This window comes from Oncorhynchus clarkii, chromosome 3 (genome assembly GCF_045791955.1).
Source record: "Oncorhynchus clarkii lewisi isolate Uvic-CL-2024 chromosome 3, UVic_Ocla_1.0, whole genome shotgun sequence".
In the NCBI taxonomy this organism is placed as follows: domain Eukaryota; kingdom Metazoa; phylum Chordata; class Actinopteri; order Salmoniformes; family Salmonidae; genus Oncorhynchus; species Oncorhynchus clarkii.
Window position 1 is genome coordinate 17,262,487 of NC_092149.1, and position 12,795 is coordinate 17,275,281.

A 12,795-nucleotide genomic window follows, 5' to 3' on the forward strand; every position below is an offset into this window, starting at 1 on the left:
ACCACTATACTGGTGAGATCAAAACCTTTATTATGGCCACTATATTGGTGAGGTCAAAACCTTTATTATGACCACCATACTGGTGAGGTCAAAACCTTTATTATGACCACCATACTGGTGAGGTCAAAACCTTGATTATGACCACTATACTGGTGAGGTCAAAACCTTTATTATGACCACTATACTGGTGAGGTCAAAGCCTTTATGACCACCATACTGGTGATGTCAAAACCTTTATTATGACCACCATACTGGTGAGGTCAAAACCTTTATTATGACCACTATACAGGTGAGGTCAAAACCTTTATTATGACCACTATACTGGTGAGGTCAAAACCTTTATTATGACCACTATACTGGTGAGGTCAAAACCTTTATTATGGCCACCATACTGGTGAGGTCAAAACCTTTATTATGACCACTATACTGGTGAGGTCAAAACCTTTATTATGACCACCATACTGGTGAGGTCAAAACCTTTATTATGACCACTATACTGGTGAGGTCAAAACCTTTATTATGACCACTATACTGGTGTGGTCAAAACCTTTATTATGACCACCATACTGGTGAGGTCAAAACCTTTATTATGGCCACTATATTGGTGAGGTCAAAAACTTTATTATGGCCACTATATTGGTGAGGTCAAAACCTTTATTATGACCACTATACTGGTGAGGTCAAAACCTTGATTATGGCCACTATACTGGTGAGGTCAAAACCTTGATTATGGCCACTATACTGGTGAGGTCAAAACCTTGATTATGGCCACTATACTGGTGAGGTCAAAACCTTGATTATGGCCACTATAGTGGTGAGGTCAAAACCTTGATTATGACCACTATACTGGTGAGGTCAAAACCTTGAATATGGCCACAATACTGTTGAGGTCAAAACCTTGATTATGGCCACTATACTGGTGAGGTCAAAACCTTGATTATGACCACCATACTGGTGAGGTCAAACCATTTATTATGACCACCATATTGGTGAGTTCAAACCCTTTATTGTAACCATCATACTGGTGAGATCAAAACCTTTATGACCACCATACTTGTGAGGTCAAACCCTTTATTATGACCACCATATTGGTGAGGTCAAACCATTTATTATGACCACCATATTGGTGAGGTCAAACCATTTATTATGACCACCATATTGGTGAGTTCAAACCCTTTATCGTAACCATTATACTGGTGAGGTCAAAACCTTTATTATGACCACTATACTGGTGAGATCAAAACCTTTATTATGGCCACTATATTGGTGAGGTCAAAACCTTTATTATGACCACCATACTGGTGAGGTCAAAACCTTTATTATGACCACCATACTGGTGAGGTCAAAACCTTGATTATGACCACTATACTGGTGAGGTCAAAACCTTTATTATGACCACTATACTGGTGAGGTCAAAGCCTTTATGACCACCATACTGGTGATGTCAAAACCTTTATTATGACCACCATACTGGTGAGGTCAAAACCTTGATTATGACCACTATACAGGTGAGGTCAAAACCTTTATTATGACCACTATACTGGTGAGGTCAAAACCTTTATTATGACCACTATACTGGTGAGGTCAAAACCTTTATTATGGCCACCATACTGGTGAGGTCAAAACCTTTATTATGACCACTATACTGGTGAGGTCAAAACCTTTATTATGACCACCATACTGGTGAGGTCAAAACCTTTATTATGACCACTATACTGGTGAGGTCAAAACCTTTATTATGACCACTATACTGGTGTGGTCAAAACCTTTATTATGACCACCATACTGGTGAGGTCAAAACCTTTATTATGGCCACTATATTGGTGAGGTCAAAAACTTTATTATGGCCACTATATTGGTGAGGTCAAAACCTTTATTATGACCACTATACTGGTGAGGTCAAAACCTTGATTATGGCCACTATACTGGTGAGGTCAAAACCTTGATTATGGCCACTATACTGGTGAGGTCAAAACCTTGATTATGGCCACTATACTGGTGAGGTCAAAACCTTGATTATGGCCACTATAGTGGTGAGGTCAAAACCTTGATTATGACCACTATACTGGTGAGGTCAAAACCTTGAATATGGCCACAATACTGTTGAGGTCAAAACCTTGATTATGGCCACTATACTGGTGAGGTCAAAACCTTGATTATGACCACCATACTGGTGAGGTCAAAACCTTGATTATGACCACTATACTGGTGAGGTCAAAACCTTGATTATGACCACCATACTGGTGAGGTCAAAACCTTGATTATGACCACTATACTGGTGAGGTCAAAACCTTGATTATGACCACTATACTGGTGGGGTCAAAACCTTTATTCAAATCAAATCAAATCAAATCAAATTTTATTTGTCACATACACATGGTTAGCAGATGTTAATGCGAGTGTAGCGAAATGCTTGTGCTTCTAGTTCCGACAATGCAGTAATAACAAGTAATCTAACTAACAATTCCAAAACTACTGTCTTGTACACAGTGTAAGGGGATAAAGAATATGTACATAAGGATATATGAATGAGTGATGGTACAGAGCAGCATAGGCAAGATACAGTAGATGGTATCGGGTACAGTATGTACAAATGAGATGAGTATGTAAACAAAGTGGCATAGTATAGTATAAAGTGGCTAGTGATACATGTATTACATAAGGATACCGTCGATGATATAGAGTACAGTATATACGTATGCGTATGAGATGAATAATGTAGGGTAAGTAACATTTATATAAGGTAGCATTGTTTAAAGTGGCTAGTGATATATTTACATCATTTCCCATCAATTCCCATTATTAAAGTGGCTGGAGTTGAGTCAGTGTCAGTGTGTTGGCAGCAGCCACTCAGTGTTAGTGGTGGCTGTTTAACAGTCTGATGGCCTTGAGATAGAAGCTGTTTTTCAGTCTCTCGGTCCCAGCTTTGATGCACCTGTACTGACCTCGCCTTCTGGATGATAGCGGGGTGAACAGGCAGTGGCTCGGGTGGTTGATGTCCTTGATGATCTTTATGGCCTTCCTGTGACATCGGGTGGTGTAGGTGTCCTGGAGGGCAGGTAGTTTGCCCCCGGTGATGCGTTGTGCAGACCTCACTACCCTCTGGAGAGCCTTACGGTTGAGGGCGGTGCAGTTGCCATACCAGGCGGTGATACAGCCCGCCAGGATGCTCTCGATTGTGCATCTGTAGAAGTTTGTGAGTGCTTTTGGTGACAAGCCGAATTTCTTCAGCCTCCTGAGGTTGAAGAGGCGCTGCTGCGCCTTCTTCACGATGCTGTCTGTGTGAGTGGACCAATTCAGTTTGTCTGTGATGTGTATGCCGAGGAACTTAAAACTTGCTACCCTCTCCACTACTGTTCCATCGATGTGGATAGGGGGGTGTTCCCTCTGCTGTTTCCTGAAGTCCACAATCATCTCCTTAGTTTTGTTGACGTTGAGTGTGAGGTTGTTTTCCTGACACCACACTCCGAGGGCCCTCACCTCCTCCCTGTAGGCCGTCCCATCGTTGTTGGTAATCAAGCCTACCACTGTTGTGTCGTCCGCAAACTTGATGATTGAGTTGGAGGCGTGCGTGGCCACGCAGTCGTGGGTGAACAGGGAGTACAGGAGAGGGCTCAGAACGCAACCTTGTGGGGCCCCAGTGTTGAGGATCAGCGGGGAGGAGATGTTGTTGCCTACCCTCACCACCTGGGGGCGGCCCGTCAGGAAGTCCAGTACCCAGTTGCACAGGGCGGGGTCGAGACCCAGGGTCTCGAGCTTGATGACGAGCTTGGAGGGTACTATGGTGTTGAATGCCGAGCTGTAGTCGATGAACAGCATTCTCACATAGGTATTCCTCTTGTCCAGATGGGTTAGGGCAGTGTGCAGTGTGGTTGAGATTGCATCGTCTGTGGACCTATTTGGGCGGTAAGCAAATTGGAGTGGGTCTAGGGTGTCAGGTAGGGTGGAGGTGATATGGTCCTTGACTAGTCTCTCAAAGCACTTCATGATGACGGATGTGAGTGCTACGGGGCGGTAGTCATTTAGCTCAGTTACCTTAGCTTTCTTGGGAACAGGAACAATGGTGGCCCTCTTGAAGCATGTGGGAACAGCAGACTGGTATAGGGATTGATTGAATATGTCCGTAAACACACCGGCCAGCTGGTCTGCGCATGCTCTGAGGGCGCGGCTGGGGATGCCATCTGGGCCTGCAGCCTTGCGAGGGTTAACACGTTTAAATGTCTTACTCACCTCGGCTGCAGTGAAGGAGAGACCGCATGTTTTCGTTGCAGGCCGTGTCAGTGGCACTGTATTGTCCTCAAAGCGGGCAAAAAAGTTATTTAGTCTGCCTGGGAGCAAGACATCCTGGTCCGTGACTGGGCTGGGTTTCTTCCTGTAGTCCGTGATTGACTGTAGACCCTGCCACATGCCTCTTGTGTCTGAGCCGTTGAATTGAGATTCTACTTTGTCTCTGTACTGGCGCTTAGCTTGTTTGATAGCCTTGCGGAGGGAATAGCTGCACTGTTTGTATTCGGTCATGTTACCAGACACCTTGCCCTGATTAAAAGCAGTGGTTCGCGCTTTCAGTTTCACACGAATGCTGCCATCAATCCACGGTTTCTGGTTAGGGAATGTTTTAATCGTTGCTATGGGAACGACATCTTCAACGCACGTTCTAATGAACTCGCACACCGAATCAGCGTATTCGTCAATGTTGTTATCTGACGCAATACGAAACATCTCCCAGTCCACGTGATGGAAGCAGTCTTGGAGTGTGGAGTCAGCTTGGTCGGACCAGCGTTGGACAGACCTCAGCGTGGGAGCCTCTTGTTTTAGTTTCTGTCTGTAGGCAGGGATCAACAAAATGGAGTCGTGGTCAGCTTTTCCGAAAGGGGGGCGGGGCAGGGCCTTATATGCGTCGCGGAAGTTAGAGTAACAATGGTCCAAGGTCTTTCCTCCCCTGGTTGCGCAATCGATATGCTGATAAAATTTGGGGAGTCTTGTTTTCAGATTAGCCTTGTTAAAATCCCCAGCTACAATGAATGCAGCCTCCGGATAAATTGTTTCCAGTTTGCAGAGAGTTAAATAAAGTTCGTTCAGAGCCATCGATGTGTCTGCTTGGGGGGGGATATATACGGCTGTGATTATAATCGAAGAGAATTCTCTTGGTAGATAATGCGGTCTACATTTGATTGTGAGGAATTCTAAATCAGGTGAACAGAAGGATTTGAGTTCCTGTATGTTTCTTTCATCGCACCATGTCACGTTAGTCATAAGGCATACGCCCCCGCCCCTCTTTTTACCAGAAAGATGTTTTTTCCTGTCTGCGCGATGCGTGGAGAAACCTGTTGGCTGCACCGCTTCGGATTGCGTCTCTCCAGTAAGCCACGTTTCCGTGAAGCAAAGAACGTTACAGTCTCTGATGTCCCTCTGGAATGCTACCCTTGCTCGGATTTCATCAACCTTGTTGTCAAGAGACTGGACATTGGCAAGAAGAATGCTAGGGAGTGGTGTGCGCTGTGCCCGTCTCCGGAGTCTGACCAGAAGACCGCCTCGTTTCCCTCTCTTTCGGAGTCGTTTTTTTGGGTCGCTGCATAGGATCCACTCCGTTGTCCTGTTTGTAAGGCAGAACACAGGATCCGCGTCGCGAAAAACATATTCTTGGTCGTACTGATGGTGAGTTGATGCTGATCTTATATTCAGTAGTTCTTCTCGACTGTATGTAATGAAACCTAAGATGACCTGGGGTACTAATGTAAGAAATAACACGTAAAAAAACAAAAAACTGCATAGTTTCCTAGGAACGCGAAGCGAGGCGGCCATCTCTGTCGGCGCCGGAAGTATGACCACTATACTGGTCATACTATACTGGTGAGGTCAAAACCTTTATTATGACCACTATACTGGTGGGGTCAAAACCTTGATTATGACCACTATACTGGTGAGGTCAAAACCTTGATTATGACCACTATAGTGGTGAGGTCAAAACCTTGATTATGACCACTATACTGGTGAGGTCAAAACCTTGATTATGACCACTATACTGGTGAGGTCAAAACCTTTATTATGGCCACCATACTGGTGGGGTCAAAACCTTTATTATGACCACTATACTGGTGGGGTCAAAACCTTTATTATGACCACTATACTGGTGAGGACAAAACCTTTATCATGACCACTATACTGGTGAGGTCAAAACCTTTATTATGGCCACCATACTGGTGGGGTCAAAACCTTTATTATGACCACTATACTGGTGGGGTCAAAACCTTTATTATGACCACTATACTGGTGAGGTCAAAACCTTGATTATGACCACTATACTGGTGGGGTCAAAACCTTTATTATGACCACTATACTGGTGAGGTCAAAACCTTGATTATGACCACCATACTGGTGAGGTCAAAACCTTTATTATGACCACTATACTGGTTAGGTCAAAACCTTGATTATGACCACTATACTGGTGGGGTCAAAACCTTTATTATGACCACCATACTGGTGAGGTCAAAACCTTTATTATGACCACTATACTGGTGAGGTCAAAACCTTTATTATGACCACTATACTGGTGAGGTCAAAACCTTTATTATGGCCACTATACTGGTGAGGTCAAAACCTTTATTATGACCACTATACTGGTGAGGTCAAAACCTTGATTATGACCACCATACTGGTGAAGTCAAAACCTTGATTATGACCACTATACTAGTGAGGTCAAATCCTTTATTATGGCCACTATACTGGTGAGGTCAAAACCTTGATTATGGCCACTATACTGGTGAGGTCAAAACCTTGATTATGACCACTATACTGGTGAGGTCAAAACCTTGATTATGACCACCATACTGGTGAGATCAAAACCTTTCTGACCACTATACTGGTGAGGTCAAAACCTTGATTATGACCACTATACTGGTGGGGTCAAAACTTTTATTATGACCACTATACTGGTGAGGTCAAAACCTTGATTATGACCACTATACTGGTGAGGTCAAAACCTTGATTATGACCACTATACTGGTGAGGTCAAAACCTTGATTATGACCACCATACTGGTGAGGTCAAAACCTTTCTGACCACTATACTGGTGAGGTCAAAACCTTGATTATGACCACTATACTGGTGGGGTCAAAACTTTTATTATGACCACTATACTGGTGAGGTCAAAACCTTTATTATGACCACTATACTGGTGAGGTCAAAACCTTTATGACCACTATACTGGTGAGGACAAAGCATTTATTATGATTATTATGACTGGTCATCACCATATACACTGAGTGTACAAAACATTAGGAATGCTCTTTCCATGACACAGACTGACCAGGTGAATCCACTTCAATCAGTGTAGATGAAGGGGAGGAGACAAATGATGATTTTTAAGCCATGAGACATTTGAGACATGGATTGTGTATGTGTCTTGTTCAGAGGTGAATGGGCAAGACAAAAGATTTAAGTGCTTTTGAACGGGGTATGACGGTAGGAGCCAGGCGACCCAGTATGAGTTTGTCAAGAACTGCAACGCTGCTGGTTTTTCATGTTCAACAGTTTCCCATGTTTATCAAGAATGATCCACCACCCAAAGGACATCCAGTCAACTTGACACAACTGGGAGCATTGAGTCAACATGGCCAGAATCCCTGTGGAACGCTTTCAACACCTTGTAGAGTCTAAGCCCCGACAAATAGAGGCGGTTCTGAAGGCAAAAGGGGGTGCAACTTAATATTAGAAAATTATTCTAAATGTTTTGTTCACTCAGTGTATAACCTAAGGTCAATTTAGGAAATCATATCATTATCCAACACATACAAATGCCAGAGTTAACATGCATCCCTCTGTCCCCTCCCTATCCCCTTCCTTTCTGTGCAGGAGAGCCCCTATGTGATGCGTAAGGGGAACTACCAGGAGTACCAGAGGAATGACCAGTATGAGGGCTTCTGTGTGGACATGTTGAGAGAGCTGGCAGACATCTTGAAGTGCTCCTTCAGGATTAAACTGGTGGATGATGGGCTGTATGGAGCGCCTGAACCCAACGGGTCCTGGACCGGCATGGTGGGAGAGCTCATCAACAGGGTGAGCAGGCAGGCAGGCAGGCAGGCAGGCAGACAGACAGACAGGCAGACAGGCAGACAGACAGACAGACAGACAGGCAGACAGGCAGACAGACAGACGGACAGACAGACAGACACGACTAACAATTCAGTCAGTCACGACTAACAATTCATTCAGTTGCAATTCAGTGTCACAACTAACAATTCAGTCCCATTCAAAATCTTATTTTCCCTAAACCTAACTGGTACCCGAAAACCTAACCCTAAACCTACAGAAATTCTAACACTAATTCTAACCTTAACCCTAAACCCCCTAGAAATAACATTTGACCATGTGGGGATTAACAAAATGTCCCCAGTTGGTCAAACTGTTTTGTTTTACCATTCTTGAATAGTTAAGCACACACACACACACACACACACAAATAAGAATATGTGTGCTTAATTAGATCACAGCATACTTCAATTACCACAGTGTGGTCCCCATGTGTCTCTTGCCATGGTGCTGCCCTGCTCCCCACTCTCTCTGCCCTCTCTGCTCTCCTGACTGATCAAACCAGACTAATCCCATGTTCATCAATTAGGCTTTAATTTGACTGTCTGACAGGAGGTTCCATAAATGGAACAGCCAGCGAACAGTTCTGCTGCAGTGGATCTCTGGTTCTATTGTCTCTCTGAAAACGTTTTTTTTTCCCTCCATGGGGTGGAGGGAACGCCATTGGCTCATAGGTGCATCTCCAATCCAGGGGACTCCGAGTGATCGAAGTGTTGGTTTGTTGTCATCTATTTCTGACCCTCTCTCTCTCTTTCTTTCTTTCTTTCTTTCTTTCTTTCTTTCTTTCTTTCTTTCTTTCTTTCTTTCTTTCTTTCTCTCTTTCTCCCCCCCCCCACAGAAAGCAGACTTGGCAGTAGCAGGCTTTACCATCACCTCTGAGAGGGAGAAAGTCATAGACTTCTCCAAGCCCTTCATGACGCTAGGAATCAGCATCTTGTACAGAGTCCACCTGGTAAGGCAGACACACCAGAGCAGTTGGGTGTATTGGATTTCCCCCACTGCTGTTTGTGCTATCCTGTTTATTTTATGGGCCATGACAATGCATTTCTTTGAGGCTATCGAGGATATCTGATTCTGAAAGTCAGAATGGATAGGTCTTATAGAGTTCATGGTTGTACATCACACACGTTTACCGTTCAACTCTCTGAGGCTTACATTTGTTGCATTATGAACAGTTTAAAATTGCAGAGATGATGTGCTGTACAGTTGCAGGGAAGAACACTGTTCCTCTGTGGTTGAAAGAGGAACTACATGACAGCTATGTAATGTAATGTAATAGGGCCACTCAACCCTGTCCTATCTCTCTCTCTTGTCTCTGTTTTAGGGGAGGAAGCCGGGGTATTTCTCCTTCCTGGACCCCTTCTCTCCGGCTGTTTGGCTCTTCATGCTGCTCGCCTACCTGGCTGTCAGCTGTGTGCTCTTCCTGGCTGCAAGGTAAGTGCATGAAAGAGCACCACAGTAACCCAGGGCAACAGGAACAGGAAACTAGTGAGGAACTCTGGGATTGTTTATGCATTTTGTTTGACACAATTGAGTAATAATGAGTTATTGTAGCTTATATACACACCGAATGAAAATGCCTTGGTTGAGATAGACAGATGTTGTGTACAGAGGTCCTTATGCTCCTTTCTCTCCTCTACACTCTTAGAAAAAAGGTGCTATCTAGAACCTAAAAGGGTTCTTCGGCTGTCGCCGTAGAAGAACCCTTTGAAGAACCCTTTTTGGTTCCAGGTAGAACCCTTTTGGTTTTCATGTAGAAGAGGGTTCTACCTGAAACCAAAAAGGGTTCTCCTATGGGGACAGCCAAATAGCCCTTATAGAACCCTTTCTTCTAAGAGTGTTCTCCTCCTCTCCTACTTCCAGGTTAAGTCCCTATGAGTGGTACAACCCCCACCCATGTCTGCAGGGGCACAAGGACATGCTGGAGAACCAGTACACCCTAGGGAACAGCCTGTGGTTCCCTGTAGGAGGCTTCATGCAGCAGGGCTCTGAGATCATGCCCCGTGCCCTGTCCACACGCTGCGTCTCAGGGGTCTGGTAAGTCTGTGTGTGTAGATGGGTGGGTAAGTATGTATCAGTCTGTATGTCTCAGTCCGAGTAAATGTCTCTCTGTCGCCCTCTCCTCTCTCATTTCTCTCCCTGTCTGGGATTCTGTCAAACTCTATTTTCTCTGACTTTCTCTCTCTGTCTCTCTCTTATTCTTTCTCTCTGTCTTTTTCTCTCTCTCTCTCTCTCTCTCTCTCTCTCTCTCTCTGTCTCTCTCTCTGACGGTGTCACTTCTCCCATTCTTTCCCCTTAGTCCTACCTCTCTTTCCCTCTCTCTATCCCCCCTCTCCTTCTCTTACTCTCTCTAACTCGGTCTCTCTCTTCTCCCAGGTGGATGTTTACTCTGATCATCATCTCCTCCTACACGGCCAACCTGGCAGCCTTCCTGACCGTCCAGAGGATGGAGGTGCCCATCGAGTCTCCTGACGACCTGGCCGACCAGACCAACATCGAGTATGGCACTATCCACGGGGGGAGCACCATGACTTTCTTCATGGTACGGCCCGACGCTGGCCCTGGGTGGCGTATGTAGAGCTTTGAATGGAGAATGACTGGTAGGGAGGTGTGTGTGTGTGCTATTGTTCTAGTATTTGCCGACCTGTCTCAGATCGCTCCTATTTGTATGTGTGTGTATGGTGAGGTGGGTATGTGGTTGAGCACAGTGTGTGTGAGAGTGTAGTTGTTTCCCTATTTGCTGGCATGTCTCTGAGCTCCTGTTGTGTTCTTTATGGCTGTTAGTGTTAAGTGGCTGAGTGTCAGTGTTTGCTAATGTAAGAGCTGCTGGCATCTGTGTTGGCATCTGTGTTTGTCAGTGTATTTGGACTGTGTGCTTGATTGTGCATTTGTGTTTGTGAGTAAATGTTTAGGTGTGTGTGTGTGTGGGGTTAGAGTGTGAGTGTTTGTTTATGTATCTCTATTGTGTGTATGTTCATTGTGCTTACCCAGAACTCCCTTGATGCTGTATCATCCCTCTCTCCACCTCTTAACTGTACACACTACCGAAGAGTCCTTCACATCCAACCCACATCTCACCTGTTTTGTTGCATATACAATACTGTATCTAACTGGTTGCTGTTACCTTGACTCTGTGTCTATGCTGTTCCTTAGCATGACATATTGAATGTACACTACCCCCTGGCGTTTGATTCAGCTGCATGTGGATAAAGAATAATGCATCTGTTTAATTATGAGTAAATATGAGGAAATATATATATATATATTTTCCTACCCTTCTTTCTCTATCCCTTCTCCCCTCTCCCTTCCCCTCCTTTCCCTTTCCTACCTCCCCATCTCTTTCCTCCACCCCCCCACCTCCCTCCCTCCCTCCAGAACTCGCGCTACCAGACATACCAGCGCATGTGGAACTACATGCACTCCAAGCAGCCCAGTGTGTTTGTGAAAAGCACGGAGGAGGGCATTGCCCGCGTGGTCAACTCTAAATATGCCTTCCTCCTGGAGAGCACCATGAATGAGTATTACCGCAAACTCAACTGTAATCTCACCCAGATAGGTGGTCTGCTGGACACCAAGGGCTACGGCATCGGCATGCCACTGGGTGAGAGAGGGATGGCGGTATGGGGGAGAGAGGGATGGAGGGTGGAGGTATGGGGAGGGAAAAGGATGGGGGAGGGAGGTATGGGGGAAAGAGGAATGGAGGGAGGGAGGTATGTGGTCAGAGGGATGGAAGGTGGTATGGGGGAGAGGGATGAGGAGAGGGAGGTATGGGGGAGAGAGGTAGGAAGGAAGGGAGGTATGGTAGAGAAAAGGGTTGAAGGGAGGTATAGGAGGAGAGAGGGGTGATGGGGAAGGATGGAGGGAGGTATGGGGAGAGGGATGGAGGAAGGTATGGGGGAGAGATGGATCGGGAGTGATGGAAAAGAGGAGAGATGGGAAAGAGGAGAGACGGAGAGATGGGGAGAGGAGAGATGGGGAAAAATGAGAGATGGGAAAGAGAGAAGAGATTGTGTGAAAATGGTGGTGAAATAGAGGGAGGATGGGAGACAGGGAGAGACGGGGGAGTGGTACAACCCACAACATCTGGATGAGAAGGGGAGGAGACCACAAGCCTTTTAATTCCTCTTCATCTTTAATCCCCTCATCCCTTTTTCCTTTCGTTCCTCCCAGGCTCTCCGTTCAGAGAGGAGATCACTATGGCCATCCTGCACCTGCAGGAGAACAACAGGCTGGAGATCCTGAAGAGGAGGTGGTGGGAGGGAGGACAGTGCCCTAAAGAGGAGGACCACAGAGCCAAGGGTCAGTACACTACTCTGTTTCCAGTGTCTTTGCAGCTTTGTATCTCAACTAATGTCTGTGAGTGTTCTGAATGTACTGTAAGATGGGAGATTACCAGGGTATGTGGTAACTGTTCTTGTGTTAAATCAGGGGTATATTGGTGGTACTGTATGTGTGTGTGCATTAACCATCATGTCTCTCCTCCACAGGCCTGGGCATGGAGAACATTGGGGGTATCTTCGTGGTGTTGATCTGTGGCCTCATCATCGCTGTGTTCGTGGCCATCATGGAGTTTGTGTGGTCGACGCGCTGCTCTTCAGAGACAGACGAGGTACGCCCTCACTCCTGCCCTCGCCGACACCACAGACCCACCCCAGTAGGTCCCCATGGCAACACACCAACCCTTACTCCCCATCCTCTGTCGTGCAG

General features: G+C 45.6%; 1 protein-coding gene across 2 annotated transcripts in view; it reads left to right on the plus strand.

Annotated features, from left to right (window-relative positions):
• Positions 1 to 12,795, plus strand: part of LOC139389719 (glutamate receptor, ionotropic, kainate 5) — a 146,249-nt gene that overhangs the window by 129,440 nt on the left and 4,014 nt on the right. The window contains exons 12-19 of one of the 2 annotated variants that reach the window (XM_071136631.1): positions 7,852 to 8,055; positions 8,927 to 9,040; positions 9,413 to 9,522; positions 9,952 to 10,125; positions 10,465 to 10,630; positions 11,464 to 11,689; positions 12,259 to 12,387; positions 12,576 to 12,742. In XM_071136631.1, the coding sequence (XP_070992732.1) occupies positions 7,852 to 8,055; positions 8,927 to 9,040; positions 9,413 to 9,522; positions 9,952 to 10,125; positions 10,465 to 10,630; positions 11,464 to 11,689; positions 12,259 to 12,387; positions 12,576 to 12,742 (1,290 nt within the window). The remainder of the gene's footprint in view (positions 1 to 7,851; positions 8,056 to 8,926; positions 9,041 to 9,412; positions 9,523 to 9,951; positions 10,126 to 10,464; positions 10,631 to 11,463; positions 11,690 to 12,258; positions 12,388 to 12,575; positions 12,743 to 12,795) is intronic. The other variant, XM_071136640.1, reaches the window with a different exon arrangement.